The 27,141-nt window shown below is 53.1% G+C and overlaps 1 protein-coding gene across 3 annotated transcripts in view; it reads left to right on the top strand.

The window, feature by feature from the left end:
• The first annotated feature begins 5,828 nt into the window (after window positions 1–5,828).
• TPO (thyroid peroxidase) overlaps window positions 5,829–27,141 on the top strand; it is a 32,244-nt gene continuing 10,931 nt past the window's right edge. For all 3 annotated transcript variants that reach the window (XM_027113911.1, XM_027113910.1, XM_027113909.1), the window contains exons 1-7: window positions 5,829–5,922; window positions 11,107–11,191; window positions 14,645–14,814; window positions 17,261–17,393; window positions 21,139–21,268; window positions 22,725–22,931; window positions 24,027–24,542. In XM_027113911.1, the coding sequence (XP_026969712.1) occupies window positions 5,829–5,922; window positions 11,107–11,191; window positions 14,645–14,814; window positions 17,261–17,393; window positions 21,139–21,268; window positions 22,725–22,931; window positions 24,027–24,542 (1,335 nt within the window). The remainder of the gene's footprint in view (window positions 5,923–11,106; window positions 11,192–14,644; window positions 14,815–17,260; window positions 17,394–21,138; window positions 21,269–22,724; window positions 22,932–24,026; window positions 24,543–27,141) is intronic.

The following is a 27,141-nucleotide window of genomic DNA, read 5'->3' as shown; positions in this document are numbered from 1 at the left end:
GTCAGCACTGACAGGGATGGAGGTCAGCGGTGACAGTGACCAGGGTCGGCAGTGACAGTGACCAGGGTCAGCGCTGACAGGGACGGAGGTCAGCGGTGACAGTGACCAGGGTCAGCAGGCACAGTGACAAAGGTCAGCGCTGACAGGGACGGAGGTCAGCGGTGATAGTGACCAGGGTCAGCAGGCACGGTGACAAAGGTCAGCGCTGACAGGGACGGAGGTCAGCGGTGACAGTGGCCATGTTTGCTACAGCATGGTGTCTCTGTAGATTCTCTGAATTAGGCGATTATTACCGCTTACCAGGAAAGTTACCCGCTTTTCCCACACGAAACCACAACCTGAAACGCGGGGCTTCCGGCTGGAGAGCCCTTTTCAGCCTGGACACCGTGGACTTTAGTTTCCATCCTTCATACAGCACTTGACCTTCTGTCCTTGTTAGCAAGCTTCTTACATTCAGAAAACTCATTTTGCAAAGTTATTAAATTGGTAGGGGGACTCCTGGGTTACAGAAAACACATACAGCTGCACCTGAAAACCAGAAATACTTGTGACTTGACTGTGCAAGTGTCTGAGAAGAAGAACCGCTCCATTATAATGTGCGAATTCGCCCAGCACTCTAAGTGAAAATGTAAGTTTACTTCACGTTTCAATGAAACTGGTGATGCGTTCATTGTAGGTGTGAGTTTATTCAGGATTTTTATCGGCAAGAATCAAACATTCACACAGACTCTCTTCATGTCTTGGCAAGTCAGTCACTAATGACTAAACCTAAAGGAGAACTTTTTTAAAAATTCCTCTTATCTTTAACAAAAATATAAATAGACAGACCGCTTTCTAATCACGTGTCCTGGTGGCAACAGCTGCGAGCCACACAAGTGAAATGAAAAGCCCTCTTACAGAGTCTCCCCCGTCCTACCCGTCCTCGGGCCTGGTGGGGACTCTGGCTGGTCCCCTGGGCCCTGCGCTGTGGGTGTCTCTCCTCGACGCGGACAGAGCGTCCCTTTCCTTGTCCGAAAGGCAGAGAGCTTCGGTCCAGGTGCCCCCACGTGCAGGGAGCACGGCTGTGAGATCGCAGAGGCCTCCAGCATTTGGGCTCCAAGTCGGCCCAGCAAGGCCACCTCTGGGAACGACTCAGCACCGATGTCCCCAGAGGAGAAGACCCTGCACAGCCGTGCCTGTCCCCCGCTCCCTGTGCCCCATGCCCCTCCATCCCGCTGGCGCCCAGGAGCACCCCGCACCTCCAGCAGGAACTGGGATCTGACACCCGAGGGCACAGCTGCCACACCTGCCTCGAACCCGGCCACCAGGCTGCACCCGGGGACGACGTCTCTGCAGTGACAGGGCTCCGGGCACTCGTCTCTCAGGGTAAATTCCAGATTCCTCCGGGGGCCGGTGGGGAGGGTCGGGGTTGGCGGGAGTGGGGAGCCCCAGGGCGAGCCTTTGCCCAGAGGCCCTGCTGAGCTAGCAACCCACAGAGCAAAGCACAGCAGGCAGGCGGGAGGGCCCTCGGGCGCTCGAATCGCAGAGCGCGGTGTCGAGGCAAGGCCCCAGCTGCCGTGGCCGAGCCTACACCTGTGGTCCCATCAGCTAAGTGGGCACAGAGCGCTTCTCCCACTCAGAGCCCTGGGCATGGACCGCTAGCCTCACCCAGAATGTAGACCAGCGATGTCCCCAGGCTGGCTCTGCCCACGTGGCCTGGGGGCCAGAGTCTGGGAGGCTCGAGTGACCCGAGAAGGACCACGCCGGCGTCCCACAGGATGCCACCATCACCGTGGGCGGGAGGGTCCACCTACCTACACGTGGCAGGAGGCCACGCACTTCCCCGGCACAGACCGCTCCCAAGAGTCGCACGTGAACTGGAATCGGAAGGCGCGGGGCCCACGGACACACAGGTCTTCACACGGAGCCCATGTGGGCAGACCGGCCATGCGTGGTCGCTGGGTCCGGCTGCCTCTCGCACACGGCCGTGAGGGCGCATCTTCTCCTCGGCGGGTAGGAACGTGCACAGCGGCTCTGCTCCCTTTGGTGCTGGAGCGAGAGGACACTGGGCCCCTGCGCAGGGACCCAGCGGGAGGGGACTCGCTGCACCTCACTGCAGCCTGGATGGGCTGCACCACGCCCCCCCCAAAGTTCACATGCCAAAACCCTGACCCCCAGAACCTCAGGACGTGTGTGCAGTTAGGGTCTTTAAGGAGGTAATGTGGGTAAAGTGAGCTCTTCAGAAGGGGCCCAGCCCAGGAGGACAGGTGTCCCTGTAGGAAGAGGAGGTCAGGACACAGACACGCAGAGGACAGTAGGGACACAGGGAAGACGCCGTCTCCAGCCCACGGGACACGACCCAGCGCCCTGGGGTCCGGGAAGGAGGTGAGGCCACGTCTCACTCTGGACACGATGTTTTCAAAGGAGGCGGATCACGTGACCCCGTCTTCGTTTGGAAGGTCGTGGGCACAGAGGGAACATCCAGATGTATTTAGTTGTCACCTCCCCCCATTTCATATGTGTTCAGGGGACGACCAAGAAGCATCCACTTCTCCAGGTGTAGAGATGGAGAGTCACACACAGCGTGGAGGGGACCCAGGTCCTGGGGCGACGGACGGCGGGCAACACAATTATTAATGTAGGACACATCCTTCAGAAGCTTCAGGACACACGTCCTGGGGCTTTCATTTCTGTGTGCGTGAACATGGGCAAATCATATGCACCGTGACTTTTAAAATACCTTTAGAAAGACGGTCACATCAATAAATTCCCACAGTCCTCGTGACCGACTGGGATGTGTGCGTATGTGGTGAGGGGCTGTCAACGTCTCACTACCTGAAGCTGGAGAATGTTTTATCAGAACATTGAAAAGGGCACATGCTCTGGGCCCTTCAAAGGCAGCGGGAAATGCAACGAATACCTCTCGAAAGTGCAGCCCTGAGCTGGTTTCTCCAGACTGACCAAGCAGATAGGTTTCCTTGTGTAACTGTTACTTTAACAAAAGCCAAAATGTTTTCTTTATTTCTTTTTAAAAAGGGCACCATTGCTTTTTAAAAGTCTCCCCAAAGATACCCTTTCCTCGATTGTCTTTAAGCAGTCGGTTAAATGATACAGGTGTTTCAGGAGAGTCCTACAGTTTTTTGTCTATAACTCGCCAAATATCAGTGTTCTTAACGCACAATATAAAACTGAGCTCGTCAGAACGTTTAATAAACCGGAAAAGCACATTGCCGACTTGACACCCGCTAACATTTCTATCACCCCTTGGAGTGATTCGAATTCACTAAAGGAAGAAGAATGATGCGACCTTCTTCTGTCTCTTCTGGAGGAAGAGGACCTTTGTTTGGGACCCTCCACTTCGGGGCAGGGCTGGGAGCGTGAACAGTAAAGGCCTCAGAGCACCGGCAAGAGCGAAGCGTCAGGTCCGGGATTCCATCTCAGGCTGCTGTGTTTTGCTCAACCCTGTGCTATGCTGACCCCTCGTGTGAGGACGTGCGGTGGGGACACCAGTGAGCTGGAACCTCTAGAAGGCTCAGTGGGACGTGGGTGCTTCATCCCCACAGGGCACCACGCAAATTCCAGGCTCTGACGCGAGTCACGGAACATCTCGGGCCCAGTCGTGGAGGGCGACTTGAGCACAAGGACCTGCTGTTCCTGGGCGCAGCCAGCCGGCACGAGATGCCCGTGGAAACAGTTACGTCAAGGCGCTGGCCTCTGAGGCTGTGTGCACAAGGCCACCCATCTGAGCGTCTGCCCTGAGCCAGCCAAGGACTCAGAGGAACATCCGGTCTCCACTGGGATCGTCCTCACGTCCAGGGCCCTAAACACAGGCCGACAGCAGCTGGTGTCCCAGTAAAGAGACGCCTCTGCGTCCCTGTGTTCTCCCTGAACCATCCCGCGTGTCACATCCAGCTGCCTCATCTATGTTCGCGACCCCCTTCAGGCAAATTCCACCCAAAGTTACACAAGTGTGTTTCCAAATGCCCCAGCTGGCTGCCTGGGCACAGCTCCAGTGCCTCAAGTCCAGCGCCCAAACCCTGCTTCTCTCACCCGGCTCCCCTCCTTCCCTGGCTTCCCCAGAGTCAGAAGCGGGATCCCCACGACTTCAGGCCAGCAGCTCAGCCTGGCGGGCCCTGGCTCTGCCCCTGCCTGCTCCCAGGGAAGCAAGTCACCAAGTCCCTGCTTTGCTGTGAAGGGGCCTTGAGTCTTGCCCTTCATCTCACTGTCTCAGCCTGTTCCCACCATTTCAGGGAGAAATTACCATGACTGTTGACGATTGCCCACCTGCTTTTCTAACTCATTTACTGTGTTACTTTCAAACTGATCTTTCCTGTGCTAATCGTGACGTTCTAGTGCTTCAACTATGTCCTGGTGTCCCGATGCCTCGCACACGTGTTAGCGTCTAACCTCAGCTTTCCTGGAGGGAGCGTATCCCCAAGTTTGAATAAGGCCCCAAGAAGAGAGCGAAAAAGGGCAGGAAGAAGAGGAGTGATTTTCCTATAGAAGAACCCCAAGACTCAGACGGGCAGTGAAGAGGTCCAGGAACCCCACGCTCTCCACAGACCCGGAGACGTGCTTCACGCCCTCTCAGAGACGGGGTGCAGGGCATCGGCGGGGCTTGCTGGAGCCGCTGCCTCTGCAGATGAACCTGCTCTTTCTCATAAGGTGTTTAGCTCAGAGAAGCGAGAGAGAGGACAGTGCGAGCGTTATGAGGGGCCGGTTGTACTTGATTTCTTCTTTCCCGACACATATGCCTTCTTTCCCTTTCTTCCTCATTCCAGGACCAGAGGCTCAACCTCACATGGACGCACACCTGGCCAGCACACGGCCTTCTGTGCAAACACAGAGGTAAACGTCCAGCCAACCCAGGAACGGGAGCCGGTCCAGCCCGGCGATGTGGGCGGGGAGTGGAGCCTGGAGCCTCCTTATAGCGGGAGGCCAGGCCCTGGGCAGCCGGGCACGTCCAGGGTCACCTGTCCTGCACACCTACCTCTGGCTGAGTGGAGGAGAGGGTCTGGCTGTGAAACGTTTTGGCTTTCCTTTTTCTGAGAGAAATCCATCACTGAAACTTGTAAAGCAGTTCAAGGGAGGCTGTTCTGCGGACTCAGGGCACATCTGGGAGGCTGTCTGAGCAGAGCCGCGGGGCTGACGACGGTTAGGTTTCCTGTGACCTCAGTGCAGAGAGTGCGGCCGGCAGGTGCGGCCAGGGCGGTTCACAGGTCAGCAGGCCCTGACACGTACTCCACCCAGGATGCCCTGTCAGCCGCACCCCGTTTAACAAAGTTCGTGGCCCCAAGATAGCAGCAGAACATCCGAGGCTAGGAGAAGAAAAACTGGGAAAATGGAAACGATGGATTTGGAATTTTTGCTTTGTCTTAACAGCTCCGTAATTCTGAAATCAGTTTATAGGCAGGAAAAAGAATGTTGTAGCAAATCCCATGTGCATTTAGAAATTTTATTTACCTCTTTTCTAAAGGCTAAATTCCTTGTATTATTCATTTTTTAAAATTCTACAGAGATGTGTTATGGGAAATAGATTTGTTTTATTCCCTGTAATTATCCCCAGAAGTTTTACGGCATTAGGGCATCACCATGAAATAAAACAGGTTGTCACTGAGCTATTCTGGTGACCACAGCTGCCCAAGAGGAGGGATCTGTTTTCAAATAGTTGGGCGGGTAAGGCGTGTCCACACCACAGACATGTGGGTCAGAACCCCCCAGCGCTCAGACCCAAGCTTCTGAGAGCAGCTGCCTCGCAGGAACTAGCGCGTGGAGGGTCGTCAGCAGGGACTCTAACTGAGCGGCTGACCGTGCCCTTGACCACCTGATGCTCTCAATTCCTCTTCAGGATGGGAGCTCGTGCCGTCCTGGGCACCACGCTGGCCGTGGCCTGTGCCGGAGCTGTCTTCTCTTTCATCCTGAGACACAAGGACCTCTTTTGGGGTGAGTAACAATAAATTATGGTCTTCTGAAATCATAACGTTATTGCTCCCAGCAACCAGAACAGGAAGCATCGTGGGTTCTCCAGAATCAGGTAAGACCTCTTCAGTGTCTCTTTCACTTTCCAAGAAAAGAACAATAATTCTTGAGTTTAGAAGGATTAGAATACAATTTTTTCTGAAAAATAACTGATTTTCCTATGATTACACAATAGAAAATTTCCATTTTTACCTACTCATATATTTGAAAAACATTTCTTTGGGCGTAGTTGTTTGTTCCTGTATCACAAAATCATTTTTCATTAAATCACTTCTGTGCTGTATTTTCTGGAATCAGGGTGCTACAATGTCAAATTCCATTAAGAAAGGTATAGCTATGCTGTGGTTGAAATCATCACAGCTCAAACTCTGCTTCTGTTTTGAAAAAAAAGGAAAAAAAGGTCCCAAACACGGAGAAGGGATGTGACGGGAGCAGGGTGTCGGAGGGCATTTCGAGGATGCTCTCTGGTCACCAGCCTCTGCAACACGGGCCCCCCGGGCAGGCTCGCCTCTCGGCTCTTCAGGGCTGGACATTCTGCTCCCCTGGCCTCTCCCCCGAGCCCCGGGCCCCTCGATCACCCTCCAGGCCTGATGAGCGGCCTGAGTCCACGCAGCCACGTCCACCCCAGGGTGTCTCCTGCTGAGAGCCGCGGAGTCTCCAGTTTCATTGAACGCGGGGGCCTCAGGGCCACATGAGCAGTTGCACCAGAGTCCTTTGCAGACCCATATGCTCCTTAAGGAAATGGCCATGAGGAGGCCGGGGTCAGGCTCTGTCCCCACCCACCACTGACTGGGCCACTCTCCTGTCTGTAAAATGGAGAAAACCGGAAGATTCTCCACCACAGCTCCATTTGCGAGTGTCAGTGAGATGCTCCGTCTAAAGTACCGAGTGCATCGTGCCTGGACAATACGAACTAGAAAAAACCAGAATCCAATTCCATTTAAATCCCCTCCAGCCACGTGGCCCCCTCCTCCCAGCCCAGCAAACCCATCGCAGCAAATGGGTGCAGCAAACGCTTTGCGAATTGGTCACTGCATCTGATATTTACCACAGTCCTAGTTCTACAAAACCATAGTGACAAAGGGGTCATGCGTAAAAGCCATTCAACAGAATATAAATATATCTGCTCACTAGACTTTTTAGTTTTAGAAATCATATATTTTTTAAAAATTGGGAAAGGTATATCTACAGCTTTGCTAGAGCAATTTTTTACTGTTTCCCCATCTCTAAGAGGTTATTTTTTTCCTCAGACTTTCAGTATATATATAACTAATGCACAGTATAGCATCTGATAAAAATGCTGCAATTTGGAGCCGAATTTATTGTTCATTAGACTATTATGAAGCTGGCTAATTACTTGTTTACTTTGTAAATTAATTATTTAGAAAATATCCTTAGTCTTACAGTGTTTCACTTTTACAGCCTTTAATACAATGATTTTTTTTTTCCCAGTTGACAAGCCAATGGTCATTTTAAACAAAATAATTGCGCACTGGTTAACTTCCTTTTTTATTTAGTTATTTATTCATTTATAATTGAAGAATAGCTGATTTACAATATCGTGTTAGCTTCAGGTACAGCAAAGTGATTTAGTCATACATATACACTGTTTCAGATTCTTTCCCCTTACAGTTTATCACAAAATAACTGAGTATAGTTCCCTGTGTTATATACAGTAGGTCTTTGCTGGTTATCTATTTTATATATAGAAGTGTCGAACTTTCTTTGAAACATAACTTTTATCAGTCACATTTCTCTGTAGCCAAAATTTCAATGACGATCCCACCAGACTTTTTGTCTGCGTTTGGGTTTATATCACTTGTGTTCACAGACTTTGTGACATGAGCTGCTGGATTGCTCCCTGTCGCTTGTTCAGAACCGGCTGGGGGCCCCGGGCATGAGGACCAGGTCCGGGCTGGACCACAGACATCCATCTCCACCTGCCAGTGGGGTCCAGTCACCCGTTCACAGCTTAGAAAGCAGAGGTCCCGAGGATCTCAGAGACGGCGGAGCTGTGGCCATGCTCACCCTCACCTCCCAGGTCTGCACGTGGAAACAACACACACGTTTGAGCCTGGTTAATAAACACTCAGGAACAGCTGTCCTTAGGTGTCACATCAGTTTGTGAACCGTAGGCAGGTTTGCACAGCAGGAGTTCAAGTCCTCTCGCAAAAGCTCCGAATAGCGCGTTTATCATGGAAACCACATGAGTTCATCACCTCACGGACTGGGGTTCGTTTCTTGTGTTTGTGCAAAGTCAAGATTTAAGTGCAGTCATCTGTGTGTTCCAACACATCACAGCTGTTACAAGAGAATCAGATGCAAATGAACAAGAGGCAGCAGAGGTGTTGCTGCAGATGGGGGATTTGGGAAGCCAGCCTGATGAGTGAATCTGTTTCACAAGGAAAGTTGGCAGACTTACTCCAGTTCATTGGGTTTCAGCAAACAGGTATCATTAAAGTCAGGACTAAACACAGAGCTCAGAGCAAATCACGTCCTCGGAGTTAGTCGAGAGTACAGCTCAGAGAGGAAGAGTCCAGCACTCTTGCCTTGTTATTTTAGAAGTCACTCTTTGGAAATAAGTGACTTCCTTCTTTCTGGCCTGTAGTGTTTTCTTGCGTAACGGCTTCCTGAATTCCAGCTCTTTCCATATGAGATGAGCATGTTCGGAGGGGACCTTCTATGGGTAGCGCACCCCCTCGGGTGGTACCCGTCTTCAGAAGGCTGATGTCTCCAGAGCAGACGAATCAGGAAACTCCCTCGGATTTAGTCTTCAGACCTGAAAAGAAGAGGTTGGGTTCCAGATCTCCCAGTCTGTGGTCCTCCGGTCGGATGCTGCGTCTCTGGACGCCACCCCGTGCCCCGGTAGCTGCTCAGCTGCAGCTGAAGGAGGTGATTGAAGAGCCAGGAAGGGAGATGAGCCTGACACCCCACACGGTGAGGAGGGGACGACACGGGTCACATCCACCCGCTACCGGCAGAGACTGGAGGCAATTCAAGACGAGAACTACACTTTTATGGGGAATTTTCAGCACAAAACTATATTTCTTATGCAATATCTGAAGAGATAATAGTCTGCAAGCCTGTAACACTGTCTTTAGGAACTCGGTAAACTACTTCATAGGAAGGAAAGATACTGGAGAATAAGTCAAATACAATCGATTACGCTTAAATGACAATGTGAATATCGCCAAGAAAAGGAAGGATCTCTCTAGCAACTGTTAATTCCAAAGACAGTGGTGACAGACAAACAGTTTTCTTTTTACTGAATCCGTTCTCAAATACTGCCCAGTGCCTGCGAAGAGCCAGCATTGGATCTCATTGCAGGAGACGTAAGAGGCAGGGGGGTCAGTGCATTCGGCCAACGCAGGGCCAGGCTGACCTCAGAAATGAAAATGTGGACGGAGGGTTTGGACGGGAACGAAAGGAAGTACATGAAGGTCACAGGGCCTTAAACCCCGAGCTTTCGTGGGGCTCCCAGTCCTGAGAGTTGAGTGAAATCCCCCCCAGCCCCAGGGCAGGGGTCCCTGAAAAGGCCTCTCCTGCGGGTTCTGCAGCCCCAGGCTGGTGGCCCCTCTGGGGTCCCCGACTCCCCCGCTCTGCCCGCTTCCTGTGCCGCACGCCCACCATGTGCTTCAGACCCCATGGCAGGAACCCATGGCCGTGGTGGCCTGGACCCGGCCGAGCTGAGGCCGCTTCCACCCCGTGTGCCCTCCACCAGCCCGGGGTTGGAGGAGCGCAGGGGGCACAGAGGAAGGACCAGAGGGAGTCACGCTGTGGAATGTGCGCTGATGGCTGGGGAAGGACACTGAGGGGCTGCAGGCGAAACCCGACGTCCTTCAAGGTGCCTTTGTGGGTCCACCGGGGGCGAGACCCCACCTGGGCTCCTGGATGCAGGATGGACTCTGACAAGGTCTCCGCCTCCCAGGAACCTGCCGTCTGAATCCCCCAAATTTTCTTACAGTTTCGAGTCCCTTTACTTCTTCTTGCAACAAAATCTTCCGTTAAATTTTAGGACAAAAGCTATCTGGTAACTTAATCCTCCTAAATTTGCTCAGGAATTTAATGTATTTTCTGGAATACGCTATGCCTATGGAATTCTAAAGATATGGAAATCTGCCATTTTGAAAATAGCTTTCTTTCTACTTAGATGTGTAACGTTCAAGAATATTCTGATATTCTATTTATTCTTAGAAATGGATGCATTTCCTTTGATGAAGTATTGATTACGCAAAAGGTAATTTAGTAACAGAAGTTCCCTGTGTGCATTATTGGGAGGAGTTGCCTACTTTATGATATTCATTTGGAACCTCACGTTTTAACCCCAAGACGGAATCTTAAATTATTTTCTTAGTCTGTTTGGGCTGCGATCACAGAACCATGGACTGGGGGGCTTATACACAATAGACCTCTGCTTCTCTCAGTCTGGAGGCCGGAAGTCCCAGATCAAGGCTCCAGCACCTTCAGATTCTGGTGAGGACCCTCCTCCTGGTTCACAGACGGGCTCTTCTCACTGTGTCCTCGCCTGGAGGAAGGGGCGGGAGCTCATGGGTTCCTTATACGAGGGCAGGCACCCCATCATGGGGACTCCATCCTCACGACCTCATCACCTCCCAGAGCCCCTCCTCCGGACGCTGTTCCATTGAGTGCTAGGATGTCAACATACAAATTCTGGGGAAACGCAAGCATTCATACCACAGAACTTGTTAAACATGCCATGCACTAAAAACTAAAATAAAAAATAAGGGTCTTTTCACTGCAAACTGCTGTGGTTTATCAAACTGGAGTAGTTTATCTTCTCTTAAACGCACAAGTTAAAATAGGCAACTATTATTATGAACGTTCTATACCACTGGTTTAGGTAACGAAAACTCTCACAAAAGAAGTTATTCAGAATCCCTGGAGGTGGCCAGGGCAGGTGAGAAGTAGAAATGGCCGGGCTGCCCGCGTAAGATGGTGCTGCGTCCCTCCCCACCCCATCCCCAGGGTCTCCGCCAGCGAGGAACCAATACTCACGTAAGATGGGGAAATGGACCCAGGACCCCACGGAGGAGGGGCCCAGACGCCGCGTGGTTGTCACTGCATCCGGCTGCGCGTGGCGGGGAGTTTGTGAACTTTGCGTTTGACGGTGGGATGCTTCGTTCGTAGGAGAGACGGAGGAGTGTCGAGTCAGGGGCATCGTGGAGGCGAGCAAGCTGCTGGTGGACGAGGCCGTCTACTCCACGATGAGAAGGTACCGTCCCGGGAGTGGGAAGGAGGTGCGCCGGCTCCTGGGGCGTAGCGATTTGCCCATTGTCTTCTTCACAGTGTCCTCCACCTTACAAATTAGGGGCTGAGACTCACGTGAGCTTATTCTCGTTTCTGGGGTCACATGCAAACCAGCGAGAGGAACCGTTTTCAAATTCTCTCTCTAGCAGAACAGAGCAAAGGACAGTGATGCAGCCAGGGGTCAATATAGCCTGGTTCAAAAGACAGATGAGGGAGCCTGGCTCCTGCAGAACTGGCCTCAGACCCCGGGGGCAGGAGGGGTCCAGACGCACGGCCCCAGCATCCGGGCTCTGCGACACAGCTGTAACCTTACCTAGGAATTAAATCTGCCCCGCACTCCTTTAAATCATTAAGAAACACCTTCACGTTAAACATAAAAGTGACATCGATATTGAGAGTATTACAGTCTCACATTAGATGTTCGTAAGCAAACACGACAAACACACAGGATTTAAGAGCAGGTTGTATCGTCACGAGTGTGTTAATTTACTGGAATCCGACTAATAATCATTTAAGGTCTCAGGATACAAAATATCACAAGGCAGAGGTCGGTTTACTCCAAATTTCTATTATTCTACCAGAAAAAGGCCCTATAGTCCATATTGGCTGCAACTAAGTTTTGCTTATTTTATAAAAACTTCAACCAAAGGGGAAAGAAAGAAGAAATCTCTTGAAGTCTGGCTCTGTTAGTGTGTCCACGACTATGATGTCAACTATAGGGGGAAGAGCTACTGACAACCCCTATGGAGAGAAGGCGCTGAGCCTCCTTGGACCCCCTGCAGCGAAGGCTGCACCGTCCTTTCCTGAGGTGACCTGCTTTCTCCCGAGGGGGAACTGACCTTTTGCAAAGCCTGTGGCCTGGGGGCTTCGTTTCATATGTAAATGTTGAAACAAAGGCTACTCGCAGACTGTGCTGCACAGTGGATTTTAGTAACAGCAGAAGAAAAACAGTAGAAACCTGGGAATGAGGCTGTGCCCACTGAGACCTGAGCAAACAGGGAGGTGAGTTCCAGGCCCGCACAGGCCCGCCTGCTGCCCTGGGGCTCCGGCCGGCCGCAGCCTGGGGAAGGGCCCGGGGGCTGGTGTGCGGTGGCCCAGGAAGATCCTGTCTGTTTTCTTATACACCAGCTCTCCTGAGAAGGGGCCCTGACTGCCTCCCTCCAGACGGCTCTCCAAGGGTGTCTACACAGCCAACAGCCTTGGAAGACAGTTTTGTTCACTGTCCGACGTGCGGTTAAGGACTCCTTCCAGTAAAGGCCAGGCTTCCTGTCCTCCCAGAAAGACCCGGCTTCCTCTGCAGGACCAGAGCCCGCGGGCGCTGCCACCGTAACAGATCACCACAAACTCGGTGGCTACAACAACGTAATTTATTACCTTACCGTCCTGAGGGTTGAAGTCCAACACGTACCTCACGGGCCCAAAACCACAGTGTCAGCAGAACCATGTTCTTCCTGGAACTTCAGGAACAAATGTGTTTCCTGCCTCTTCCACGTCCCCGAGGCCACCTACATCCCTTGGCTACTGGCCCCTTCCTCTGTCTTGGAGCTGTCACATCCATCTCCCGAGCTCCCTCCACTGTCACCTTCCCCTGTGGCTACCCTGGGCCCACCTGGGTCATCCAGGATGAGATCTGCTTTTATGATCAACTGAGTAGCAACCTGATTCCGCCTGCAACTTAACTCCCTTTGCTGTAGAAGCGAACATGTTCACAGGCCTGAGGGTCAGAACTTGGATGTCTTTGGGGGCCAATGTCACATCTACCGCGGCGTCCAGGGTGTGGAAACACACGCCAGCATGGGTGGGCAGCCCTGCGCAACGGCCTCATTCGTCTCTGAGCCTGGAGCCCGGGGTCTCTGAACCTGGTTCCCGTGGGAGCTTGTAAGGAAAAGCTCTGCCTCTCAAAGTTCACAGCCTCACAGTACCTTTGGAAAACACGCTGGCAAGCCCAGCACGCTCCCGCGTTAAGTTCTCTATCATGTACGTCTCTACGCGCACTGGCTGGTGTCTAGCGTGCCGTGTGTGTAGGATCTTCGGTTCTCAACGCCGTCTCTGTCAGTCACGGGCTGTCATCCTGGTGCACCGCCTTCCCCATCTGTAAAATGGGCCCACCAGCACTGGTCTCCTGCGCTTTGGTGAGCAGTAACTGAAGACGTGGAGTAATGTGGGTCAGTGCTCAGCCGGCACCTGCTCGCCACCTCCGCCCAGGGGGCTCCGCACATCCCAGGTTGTTAGTAACAAGGGAAACGTGTGAAGGATCCACGTGCTCAGAGCTGGCAGAACGACTGAAGCACAGCTGGGCCATTTCCCCAAGACCTCAGGGCTGTGAACCAGAAACCCAAGCAGCAGTGGTAGGGGGTGTCCTGCCCCGAGCTCTGCCCCCACGGCTCTCAGGTTAGGCTTACAGCTGGTCTCACACGGGCTCCTGGGGCCTCACTGGTGCAACCCTGCAGGGGCCACCAGGTGACGGCAGCTTCCTGCACAGGCCACCTGGGTCCTGCCCCTCCAGGGGTCCCCGGGCCCTGAAATGCTGGTGGGCAGGTGGGTCCCCTGTGGTGGGAGATGCTGGAATCCCGAAGGCCGGGGACCCTCGTGAGAGGACAGAGGGACGGGAGGGTGAGGGGCGCCCACGGCAGGACTTGCAGTTCTCGCCGCCAGCAGCTCCGTCAGCTGCTCAGCTGTGCCGTGAGATGCGTGACTGACACGGACACAGCAGGGTCGCAGCCTCAGCACATCTGGCCTGGGACCAGGACAGGCTGCTGGCTCTCAGAGCCCCATCCATCAGCTGGAACCCTCATGTCTGACTGGGTTGTTTTCTCAAGTTACAAAATCAATTGATTTATCCCCAGTAATACTCTCAGCGAAACATTAATTAGCACTTAAAATACCCTTAAATAACACTAGAAATCAGTATTGCACAATAAGCTAGAAAAACTGTCAACATAAAAAGTGAGACGACCTTATCTCAACAAAAATGTAAAGTACATTACAAAGTGACCAAGAATGAATCAGCGGCACACACACAGATGAGCCATTGTCAAAAGGGTTCGAAACCAACTTAACTTAGTTTTCATGGCAATGTATGGTACAGGCATAGGCAACGTTAGCAAACCCACTCACTAACTGGACTTTGATGAGAAGGTTGGTCTCACACAGCTGTTATGAGGATCAAATGAGTTGGCTACGCATGTTTGTAAAAGACAAACATCGGTCATTCTCCTCACCTTTCAACACTGGAAGATCGTCTACACTTGGGTCCCAACCCTTCACCAAATCCCGCGGTCCTTGTGGACGGGGTCCTTGAATCCCCACCTGCCTGTCGCCGGGCAGGTACTAAGTAAAGGTGCATGTGATTGATTAGTAAGTAATTACCAAACACCATAAAAGAATAATTGACTTTACATCTCCTCTTTGTGCCCAGAAACCTCCACAAAAGAGAAATCATTTCTCCGTCACAGCTTCTGTCTTTTTCCAAACTCCCTGAGCCCACCAGCCGCGCGGCGTCCCGGGCGGCGGACATCATGGAGGTGTCGGTGCAGGAGGCAATGAGGAGGGCTCACCTCGGGTCTGCACCATCTGGGCCGCCCACAGGTGAGCACCCGGGGGAGGGGGCAGGTCAGGGCCGGGCAGGGCTGCGCAGGGGCCGGGGGAGTCCCCGCAGGGCGCGATGCCCACTCGTTCACAGGACAAATGAGCGGTTTTTAAGAGGCTCAGTAGCTTGGTTTTGTTAGTCTGGGAAATCACTGCTTCTCTGCTGTTCAGATGGGGTTTGGAGAAGCAGCTCGATAACCTAAGTGTCCCGCTCTGTGGTAAGAAATGATCGAGGGATACTTTCAAGGTCCCGACCGACCTGGTTAAAACCTGGGGGAAACTCACTTCTGTGGGACGCAGTGTGTTCCAGGGAGACGGGGACAGCAGCCCCGCTTCTCCTGAGAAAACTGCCTCAGGGTCCTGCTCAGGCCTCTGGGAGCACTGGCCGTCCACTCGGCTGGCCACAGGCAAACCAGCAGACACGAGGGGCGAGCTGCATCCCATCCAAGGCTCTGTTGATGTTAAGATACTGAGTGAAAGTGATTTCGATCATAGGCATATTTCTAAGTCCAGTGATGAGGAATTAAAAAACAAGATTATTTTTAATGAACTTATGGAGACTTTTTTCAGTGTGGTACCATGAGCTACTTGGTCTGAGTTTTTCCTCCCAATTAGCTGTAGATTAGTTTAATGCTGATTTACTTAGCTTTTAGAATGAGACAGACTCAGCTAAATCGGGATTAACCTGAATTCTCAGATACTAAACTTAGAAGTTAAGTTTCATCAACTTTATAGCAACCAAAGATCCATTTGAAATGTTTTTATTGAAGCAGTTGAAAACTGTCTCTAAGGACTGTTGGTCCGCGGTCCTGTCTCGGTGCAGCTGGGACTCTGGGAGCAGCGACTGCAGTCAGAGGTCCCGCCGGCCTCGGGTTCACGGTGTACAGTCGCAAGGCCATTGCCCAGGTCTGCGGGTGTATCTGACTGATGGGTTTGGGCCAGGCTGTGGTGCAGAACTGAAGAACCCCATAGTCTAGGATGTTTTCTATTATTTCCACTATCAGCATAGCCAATCTAGAAATTTCAGAATTAGTAAAAGTGAAAGGATCCAAATGTTTCCCCATCAGTTCGTCACCAAACAGTATCTACAATCAAATGTTGGCACCCCTCCCCTAGGGATGTTTCCTAACATTGGTTTTGTATTAACATAGCTATGATCATGGTTCTTTTTTTTAAAATAAATTTATTTATTTATTTATGGCTGCATTGGGTCTTCGTTGCTGGGCAAAGGCTTGCTCTAGTTACGGCGAGCGGGGACTACTCTTTGGTGTGGTGCGCGGGCTTCTCATTGTGGTGGCTTCTCTTGTTGCAGAGCACGGGCTTTAGGCACAAGGGCTCAGTAGTTGTGGCACACGGGCTCAGTAGTTGTGGCACACGGGCTCAGTAGTTGTGGCGCACGGGCTCAGTAGTTGTGGCAAATGGGCTCAGTTGCTCCGTGGCATGTGGGATCTTCCCGGACCAGGCCTCAAACCCATGTCCCCTGCATTGGCAGGTAAATTCTTAACCACTGCACCACCAGGGAAGTCCCATTGTGGTTCTTTTCATGGACTTTGTCTGTTAGACTCTCGCATGTGCTTGAGCGTTTCCTGATACAAAGCCTCACCTTGTTAAGGAATGTGTATTTCTCTATTGACTAAATAAAAATTGTAGTCTAAGCTTCATTGAACTGTCCACGTACAGTCATTCCATAGAGGTTGTTCAGTGAACATTAAGCTAGTTTTGTTTCTCTCTAATTTGAAAACGTGATGCGTGTCTTCCAGTGTTTTTCTATCTTGATTTCATCGGGATCTGGCCAGTTTTATGGCATTATCTTTGAAGATTTATACAAACCATCTTGGAGAGTAACCAGTGATTCCCTCTACCAACAGACAAGAAAGTGGTCCTTGCTTTGATTTGTCAAATAAACAGCAACAAAAATGGCAAAAAATAAGAGACTGTTTCCTGGGGCCCTAACCTAGAAAAATTTATGAGAAGGAACCAAACATCAACATGAAGGTGAAAAGAAGGGTTTTGTAGATGGACACGTGGATACTGTTAGGAAACTTGACTGAGGTAGGGTTTGCGGGGAGGATAAAGGCCAGGATCCGCCGTCTTCTGAGGTCAGGACGTGGGCCCCCAGCCTCGGCCGAGCAGCACGGCAGACGCTGGAGATTCCACGAGCGAGGCTGCGGACGCCTCCGAGAAGTGCTGACCTCTGGGGTCAGAGCTCTCAGAATTGCTTTTCTGAAAGATTGCAAAGCAAAAATAAATTTTAAACCCCACATTCCTAGCAACGAGGACACTTGAGGGGGTTAAATGAGAGAGGATTGATTTCAAGGAGAAGGAAGGGCTTCCTGCAAAGAATGAGGAGGTTTCTGTGGGAATCCCGATCACATTAGAACGTTTACCCCGTCAGGTAGGTTTGTTATTACAATCGAGGGCTGAAGCTTTGGTGTTTGTTCCTTAGATGTTTTATCAGAAGATCTACTGAAAACGATTGCAAACCTGTCCGGATGCCAGCCCTACATGCTTCCCCCCAGATGTCCAAACACCTGCCTGGCAAACAAGTACAGGCTCATCACGGGCGCCTGCAACAACAGGTAATTCCTCAGTGCCCTCGGTCTCACCTGTAAGTTGTATTGGAACATGACAGGCGTCATCAGGGCAGAGTCCCCATAGATTGTTTGAGGTTTCATTGAAGAAAGTGGACAATATTGACTCCATTATATTAAGAAGTGGTCAAGCCTCTTCCTTACGCCCATGTTTCCAATACTTCTGTGTGTATCTTTAATAAGACACAGATTTTAAAGTCTTCAGCTCCCTGGCAACCAGGTACCACTTTTACCAGCGATGGTAATCATAAACTTCAGGTGTCCCTGAGGTCATCCCAACTTTCTTCCATTTCTTTTTCTGTGTATTTGCTGCCCACTCTCAGCCACGGACTCAGGCCGTCTCATACTCTGATCGCTCTTTCCAGAAGGTCAGTGCGTTCTGGCAACCCCCAAACATTCCAGGTGACCCCAACCACCTCTGGGCCCCCGGCACCCCCAGGGCCCCATGTGCCATGTTCTGGGGAAACTGTACTTGCAGGTGGATGTGGGGTCATGGACGGCAGGACCAGGGTCAGGGGTCTCCTCTGCCCATGGCGCCCCTCCCAGCTCCGCTCTCTGCTGTCACCCCACCGCCCGCTGAGGAGGGGGCAGCCAACGCCCCCTGCTGACGGGCTCTGGGGGACGCACCTTCCAGGGAACTGTGGGTGGAGGCCGAGTCCCTTTCTTTCCTTCCGTGATGACGACTGAGTCTTGTGTCACAGTATTTACAGCAACTAGATCCAAAGGACCAGCAGGGACTTCATACTTTTTTTCTGCCCCAAACATAGCATACCTGCTCAGAAAACTCAAGTGATACCACCCTGAAGCCTCGCTAACTGTTTTATAAATGAGGCACAAGGGCCGCTGAGTATCGGCCCCAAGGTGGCCGATTCTCTCTGCAGGCTCAGACTTGCTAGTTCAAAACCTGCCCACACCAACCTCAAATGTTCACGCATCCACTTGTTATAAAAATAGCCCCCAGAGCAGATTTTCAGCTGCCTGGTGTCTGAGAGACAGCAGCTGGTGTTTCAAACAAATCCCAGTGACGTGGAGCCGCGGGGGGAGCAGACACCTGGCTCCCTTGTGAAACTCTCCTCCAGAGACGTGTCACCTGCTTGTCGTCAGCCTTGCGACCATTTCCAATGTGGTCGTCAACCCAGATCTACTAAAGGAAGCACGTGCTGGTGAAAGCTGACCTCTGGGGCCGCCGCGGTTATTCTGCTCCGGCCTAGCAGCATCGGAGAGCGATGCCGGAAGCCTGGAGGGGGCCCCGCCTGGTGGCTGCGAGGTCCCCACATGGTGCCCCTGGGTCCTGCCGAGCAGGCTGGGCTCTGACCTGACCAGAGGGTGAGACGGTCACAGAAACCATGTGATGTCCCGGGAGCTGCTGAAACATGACCGTCAATCAGAAAAAAACCACAAACAAACAAGCAAACAAACCCAGTCCCCTGAGCAGTTAAATCAGCATTCTCATTATTCTCAATTGAGTGAAAGAGCTTCACTTTATGGAACTTCAATAAAGACGGGCCAACTGTAACAGATCAGAACTCCGTGTTAAAGCTGACTTACTGTAACAGATCAGAACTCCGTGTTAAAGCTGACTTACTGCAGCTGATTAAATGCATTACTGTCCCATATGGTTTTGCAAATTACGCCACTTTGGTTGCGCTGGAGACCAACGGAGGATTAAAACTAGAATGATCCCCACTTACTGTCCCTTCAGAGTGCAAAAGTAACCATCACCACCTACTGCTGCTCATCATTCCCGAGTGGCCCCTGGACACAGCGGCAGGGCTGGGAGTGAGCCACAGAGTCCCTCTTCTCCAGCGTCAGGGACCCCGGGGTGTCCCTGCCTGAACTGTGGGCTCTCGCCTCAAACAAGAGCTTAGACGGTTCTCGGCAGCCCGTGGTTCCTTTGCTTCTGGACAGAGCATCCAAACCAGCCCCATTTATACAAGAATGGTGGGCGGACGTGGTGTCTCCAATGGTACAAAATAATTTAGTGTCAAAACAAAGCAACTAATTCTTCAATATTTACATTTACAAATACTTTAAAAGTTTTAAACATCCTTTAGCTTGCCATGATTCTTGTAGACTTCACTCCCTAAATGTTGTGTCTACACATCAGATGCGGGGAAGAATATTAGAAAGCCTAGATCCCAATCTTTTCCAATTCAAATGCTTTTGCTACGTGACCTCAAAGAACCCAGCAAAGTTGTCTCCTGTCCACCTGCAAACTCCAGCCTCACTCCTTTCTTTCTGGAAGATTCTGCAACCACCAGACAAACACCCCCATGGCTATTATTGCCATAGGGATGTGTTGATAAAGGCCGAGGGGCCTTGGACACCACAACAATTTTGTACCCAAATAATCCATTTTTTAAAAACAGAACAAATTTTTATCTAACACAAAATTCCCCTTTTTTTCTTTTGTCTTTGAACTAACATTTCCATTCTAATTTGTCTGATGGTTTCTTCTAAATGTAGGCTATTTTATGATTAAAGTATTTTTTATTTTCTCCTTTTACATAGTCCTTTACTTTTACGTATTCTTTCTAGGCTTTTTATTCTTGTATTTTCTAAATGTTACATAGTCACGTACTTATTTTATACATTTACATACGTATATATTTACTACTCATATGTAATTTTCACAAGGACTAGTTACCAATCATTTGTCTCTCATTTCCTCATTGCTGGAAACATTTCTGGGACACACTGGTTCCTATTGGTACTGGTCCCTTTGACTTAGAGGCACCTGCATGACTCAAAAGTCATGCTCAAAAGTAGTCTGGAGGACTTCCCTGATGGCGCAGTGGTTGGGAGTCCGCCTACCGATGCAGGGGACGCGGGTTCGTGCCCCGGTCCAGGAAGATCCCACATGCCGCGGAGCGGCTGGGCCCCTGAGCCATGGCCGCTGAGCCTGCGCATCCGGAGCCTGCGCTCCGCAACGGGAGAGGCCACTGTGAGTAGTCTGTAATCAGAATGTCGTTAGACACAACTTTGCCTCATCAGATGCACTTTATATTTTCGTCAAAATATAAAGAATGAAACTGCAGATCAGTCTGTTTATGGAAAACATTCCCATTTACCTTAATTGGCCGAGTCCATGCTCACTGTCAAATCCCTGAACCAAGTGAGACTTGTTGATACTTTCTCTCAGAAAAAGCTTGACTTATTTTTGATTCAAACAAATGTATTAATACAACCATCTCACTTCTGAATTTAGGACATTTCAGCAAGTTCCAAAGATTCCACTTTCTAGCAGAAACTTTGTCCTAAAGGTAAATACAGGTGACAGGAAAGGACATCCTGCCCAGGTGGTTGTAGGAGTTTTGACGGGAGCATGTTCAGCACGGTAGGGTTTCAGGTGTGACTCTGTCTGGAGCCCCAGGGAGGTGCCCATGGTGAGCTCCCGAGTGAGATGCAGCCTTCAGAGGAAAAGCAGGGAATCTGGGCAGCAAAGGTGGGAGACACACGGACGGGCAGGACGCCCCAGGTTCAGGTGCTGAGGAGGGAGGGCACGTGCATGCGGGCTTTGGGAGTCAGCTCCCTCGAGACCACCTGCGCCCTCACAGCCCGGGAAGCATCTCAGCACCACGGGGGCGTGTGGTCCCCACTGGACAGAAGGCTTCACCCTCTACAATCACCCCAGGGGCGCCGCCTCCACTGTGTCCCTGGGGACAGTTCACTGCATCGGCCCTGCTGCTTCGTCCCTCCTCGACTCAAACACGGAGCCCCGCTGTCTCCACAGAGACCACCCTAGGTGGGGAGCCGCCAACACAGCCCTGGCCAGGTGGCTGCCCCCCGCCTACGAAGACGGCATCAGCGAACCCAGAGGCTGGAACCCACACTTCCTGTACAACGGGTTCCCCCTGCCCCCGGTGAGTGCCGCTGGTTTCCCAGAACGGAGCGAACCTCCCCTCACCTTGGAGGGAGCCAGGCTTTGATGAGACCTCGCTCAGTCGGGCCGGCCCCTGGGCGGGCGCTTATATGATGGGCCTCCCGGCCCCTGTGGGGTGGAGAAGGGCTCCTCCCCTTACGGCTCGGACACTTGGCCCTGACAGATGAGAGCCACTCAGCCAGCGAGTGGAGCAACACAGAGTTAACCTTCTCCAGCTTTCGACTCTCTACAAATAGGTACAAGACTAGACACGTTCAAAGACACTTATAATTGGTTAATTCACTCATTTAAGTGGCAAAGATGATAACTGCTACCTACTCCCAGAGGCAAATCCTTTGCCAACCAAACTCATACCTGATCTACTGAGCACCTGGGTCCAAAAATGCATCATTTGTCCCCAATTCGACTGCTTGCTTCAGTGAATAAACCAGGGGGCAGCCACCCACATTCCTCAGCTTATCCCCCCTCCCGGAGCCAGCAAGGCTGCGTCTCTCTGCGCCTCTTCCCTGAAGTTACATCTCTCCTGAGTCAAGGAAGGTCTCAGAGTCTAAGGACCCATGTGGTTAGACCTGACCCCCTGGGAATCCAGGCTCACCCCCATCTCGAGGTCCTTAAAGTGACCACGTCTGCCAAGTCCCCTTTGCCATGTGATGTATTCACAGGCTCCAGGGATGGGGGAATGGACATCTGCAGGGGCCATTACCCTGCCTACCAGTCCCCCTCTGACCCCAGAAGTCATATCCATTCCACACGCAAACTGCATGTACCCCCATCCCAAGGCCCCCCAAAGTCTCAGCCCGCCACAGCATCAACTCAAAATCCCAAACCTGATCTAAATCTCACCATTTTCAGACCCCCAAATCTCATCCTTTGAATAATCTGAATCAGGGATGGGGAAGCTCTGGGTGTGACCCCTCCGGGGGCAAAACTCCCCTCTTTTGGGGCCTATGAAACCAGAAAGCAAGCCTGCCCCCAAAATGCAATGGTGGGACGGGCACGTCCTGGTTCAGAAACAAAAAAGTGGAAAGGAGAAAGTCACCGATCCCAAGCAATTCTGACTCAGGCCAGGCAAACGCCACCGGGCCTCAAGGCCTGGGAACAACCCTCGGGCTCGGGGCTCTGCCCCTCTAGGCCCAGCATTAAATGGCACTAATCGCTAGATGACTCAGTGTAACCCCCACGACAGTCCCCAGAGGTCAGCATTTTTATGTTTATTTACAAGTGAGGAAACTACGACTCGGCCCTAAATCACCACCCGTGCACGTCGGGGAGGAGAGCCGGGGGGCCCCCAGGGACCCCAGCCTGCCCCAGGAGCGCCAGCGTCCTGTGAATGAGCGTGGAGCCCTGAGCCCCCGGCCTAACCGCACCCCAGGGGTCTGCTTCCCCCAGCCCCGCAGGACGGCCTCCCACATGTGACAGCTGGTCTGTCCGCCCAGGTCCGGGAGGTGAGCAGGCAGGTCATCCACGTTTCCAACGAGGCTGTGACGGAGGACGCCCAGTACTCTGACCTCCTGATGGCGTGGGGACAGTACACTGACCACGACCTGGCCTTCACGCCACAGAGCACCAGCCACGCTGCCTTCGGGGGCGGGGCCGACTGCCAGCGGACCTGTGAGAACCGAAGCCCGTGTTTTCCCATACAGGTAGAATTTTTAAACTTCCTCATTTTTACTATGAAACTAAGAGGTGCTGTCTTCAGAACTCAGACACAAGTCACTTCCGGTCCTGTCCCCAGGGGGCAACAGCCATTATGAGTTTCCTGTGTTTCCTGCCAGACGTTGTCTGCACATATATGTGTATAAGATTACGTGTGTGTGTGCTTATACCTTACAGTTTTTGTGTCCTACTGTGCGCACGTCCTGAACCTGGTCTGGGTCACTTGGCAATAGTTCTTACACTTCTCTCTGTCTCATTAAAAGGACAGAGGCTGGGTTTCATGACCCTCCCTATCCCACCGCGTTTGCGTTTTGACCTGTTTAACCCGATTTCCTTACTGATGAGCACTGGAGTCGCCTCCAGTTTTGCTGCTGTTCCGCTGCCACAAACAGCGAAGCAGAGAACGCGCTCTGACCTGAATCTCGGCCGCACGCGCGTGCCTAACAGACAAGCCACTGGGGATACAACCGCGAGATTCAGAGCAGGCGCCGTGAACTTCCGACAGAGATTTTGCAGAACTGTTGTCTGTTAATATTGCTCTGGTTTTCCCTCCGACCTGCAACGTAAGAGACATACAGGCAGGGTTTTTAATTACTTTTCCTAAGAAAATATCTCCGAGGCTGGCAAGGGGCATTTTCCACCTAGGAGCAGAGACTGCTTGGGGCTGGGGTCTTCACTCACGTTTGTTCCAGAAACCTTGGCGGAGCAGCCAGGATTCCGCATGTGGCGCCCTGAGCTAGGAAGGCCGGACAGGCCGGAGGAGGGGCTTCCTGGTGGGCCAAGGAGAGCCAGCAGGCGGGGTACCCCTGGCGTCCGCAGAGGTGGCCCCCAGGCGAGGCAGAACACACCAAAAGGAAGACCTGGGGGGCCGGGGGAAGTGGGCGCCACCACACGGCCGCATGAGTCAGAGCAAAGGCAATTCCGACCAGTCTAATCGCCGAGACCCCGGAAGGAGAAGGGCTGCCCGCGGAAGAGCGGACGGGACCCCTGGGGCGCTGGAGGGAGGTGGGCGGCCCGGGGCGCCTAGCGTCTCCGAGGAGGGGGCCCAGGACCCCAGCTGACCCGCCGTGCCCTTCCCGCAGCTCCAGGCCAACGCCTCGCCGGCCGCGGGCGCCACCTGTCTGCCCTTTTACCGCTCGTCACCCACCTGCGGCTCCGGGACCCAAGGCGCCTTCTTCGGCAACGTGTCCTGGGCGAACCCGCGCCAGCAGATGAACGGGCTGACCTCGTTCCTGGACGCGTCCACCGTGTACGGCAGCTCCCCGGCCTCCGAGCAGCGGCTGCGGAACTGGACCAGCGCCGAGGGGCTGCTGCTCGTCAACGCGCGCTACCGGGACGCCGGCCGCGCCTTCCTGCCCTTCGCGCCGCCGCCCGCGCCCCCGGCCTGCGCGGCCCGGCCCGGCGCCCCCGGGGCCCGCGCGCCCTGCTTCCTGGCCGGGGACGGCCGCGCCAGCGAGGTCCCCGCCCTGGCGGCCCTGCACACGCTGTGGCTGCGCGAGCACAACCGCCTGGCCGCCGCGCTCAAGGCCCTCAATGCGCACTGGAGCGCGGACACCGCCTACCAGGAGGCGCGCAAGGTGGTGGGCGCCCTGCACCAGGTGCGTGCAGGGGCCTCACGGGCGCCCCGCGAGGGTGGGTGCGGCGGTCTGGTGGGCCCCCCGCCTGGGCGCTCAGAGCCTGTGGGTGGACGCCCTGCGTCGAGATTAACCTCGCTCCCGTCTGAAGCCCTGGGTCCCTGGCGGTCCCGTGGGAGCTGCTCGTCTGCTCAGGGGCTGGCGGCGATTATCCCACCAGGAGGCTGACCGCAGTGGTAACAGGCACGGCTCCTCCGGCCTTCCCCGGATATCCAGACCGTTCTAAGCGCTCCGAGGGTTCTAACTCATGTAGTCCTCATGGCGACCCTTTCAGATGGGTGTCCACCAGTGATTTTGGTATTTTGATATTTTGGAGAGAATGAAAAGAAACACAATCTGTATGAGATCTGCAAATTAGCACGTTAAAGTAAGGATTTATTATGATATTTTTCATCTTGACTCAGAGGATACTGGGTGGAGTGTCAAGTTGGCCAATTATAATGGAGCGAAGTTGGAAAAATTCCTTACGTCCATCAAATAACCTTACTAAGTCCGCTGGTCTCACAGGGCTGTTATGAAGGTGGAGTGCCTTGTTTTAAACCAGTGGTTGCTAGTCATGTGTCTCTGATCTGGGCGCTACAGCAGGCCCTTGAGAGCATCCCTGTATCCCCTCAGTGACCCTGTAAGTCCTGATTTACAAAGGAGGAAGTTGGCTCTTGTCCGAGTTCTCACAGGGACCACATGATGGGATGGGCCATCCCCAGGCACTGCCTGTCCCTTGCCCACCTTTGGTCCACTGTGGCCCAGCCACCCAGGAGTTAGAGCAGAGGCTACAGAGCCCTGCTGTGCCCAGCGCCACCCCGCAGATGTTGGTGGGTTAAGGGACTCGGACGTGGTCCAGGAGAGGCTGGGCAGAAGTTGGGGCTTGTGATTCCTCCGCTGAGGAAGGACATCAGTGTTTTAATACCAGGGTGCTTTGGGTGAGCCCCGGCCCTGGATGAGTGGGCTTGTGGAGTGTGTGTGCGTGTGTGTGTGTGTGTGTGTGTGTCTGTGCACGCGTGTTTGCACGGTGCGGTACATAGACGGGTAGACTATAAACCGGGCATCTGATACACAAACAGCCTGCCTGCTGCCTGGATGAACACTGCAGCTCAGTGTAAACGAGCTGACAGATGTGAACACACAGGATTGATAAATAAAGAAGGAAAGGCACAGAAATCTGTGAAGGGGGTGCAGCACGGCCAGGAGTCTTGCGATGGTTTTCAGTGACAATCAAGGACCTCATCCGTCAGCCCTCACCGGACCCCCTTGAACAGAGCGGCCTGGCCAGTCAAGAAGCGTTAGGATGATGTCCCCACTTCCGAGCCGTCCTTCCCCCTCAGCAGGCTCACTGGTGAAATAAGTCCCGGGATCATGCCTCTTTCCGGCTTGCCGTCACCACCCAGCTATGCTTTGTTTTGGTTCCCTCTGTGCCGCTCCCCCGAATGTAAGCTCCAGGGAGACAGAGATTCCCTATTGTTTAATGGCTTCCGGGCACCTGGACCCAGCCTGGCTCTAAGAGGTGCTTCACAATGTGAATTCATGAACGAAGACCAGATCCCAGGGACAATCCCGGGAGTCCTGCCCTGCTGTCTCCCCGAGAGCCGGGATGTCCCTTAAACTTTCTTTAAACGCACAAGAGCTCAGTCGGCGCCGGGGCCTGAGCTGAGTGGCTGGATCTCAGATCCACGTGGACCCTCCCGGAGAAAAGGCTCCGTGACCACTGTGCCCCTGCAGTGGGGAAGGCAGGGTGGTTATTTGGGTGCACGTGGCCCTAGACTCGTACGTTAGAGGTGCTTGCATTCGAGAATTCTGAGAACCCCTGCTGGCCTGGAAATAGCGTCATGTGGCTCCTGTGCTTCTCAAATAGTGAGATAATAAGTGCGGCCGCGGCCCTGAGAAGCGGCAGGGAGGGGCAGGGAGGAGCGCTTCGCTGGACCGTGACTGTCCCAGCGCACGCGGCGGGTGAGGAACCGCCACGAGGGTTTCAGCATCGTCCTGGCAATTCCAAAGGAGGGTTAGAGCCCGGCCGATCAGAGGGAAGCAGAGCTGCAGCCCTCACCCTGGGGAGAGATCCAGGCTTTTTGGCAAAATCGCCTCCAGTTACATTTCAGATCAGATCGCGAGAGACTGGTGATGGGGGCTGTGCTCCAAGGTCGAGCAGGGACGATGTGTGGGGTGGACTGCAGGGCGCCCTCCGCTCTCTGAAGCAGCTGCTTCGGGGGCGAGGGGAGCCTTGCCAGCCTATGACGGCAGGCTCTGCGTCCTCCGGGATCACAAGTGGAGCCTGAGTTAGGGAGCGGGGGAGGGGCCACCACTAAACAGTTTCCACTTGAGCGTGAAGCTGTCTCGCGTCCCTGGCGGAGAAGAGAGAGGATCTCCCGTCTGCTGGGGGCAGAAGGGATCAGAGCCAAGCGCTGGTGGGAGTGGAAGTCGCTGCCGTGTCCCCTCGCGGGGTGGGGAGAAGGCACGGCTGCAGCCCCGACCGGTGGTGGGAAAAGCTGCAGCATCTGAGGTGGTGGCGGCTTCTGTGTGATCACATCCAACTCTGCCCGAATGCCAGTCGGGCACGTGCCAGGCCCCC

Source organism: Aethalodelphis obliquidens, unplaced genomic scaffold (genome assembly GCF_003676395.1).
Source record: "Aethalodelphis obliquidens isolate GAN/ISIS:26980383/991018 unplaced genomic scaffold, ASM367639v1 scaffold12, whole genome shotgun sequence".
NCBI classification, from domain to species: Eukaryota; Metazoa; Chordata; class Mammalia; order Artiodactyla; family Delphinidae; genus Aethalodelphis; species Aethalodelphis obliquidens.
The sequence above is the reverse complement of the archived record's forward strand: the minus strand, read 5'-3'. Positions and strand labels throughout refer to the sequence as shown.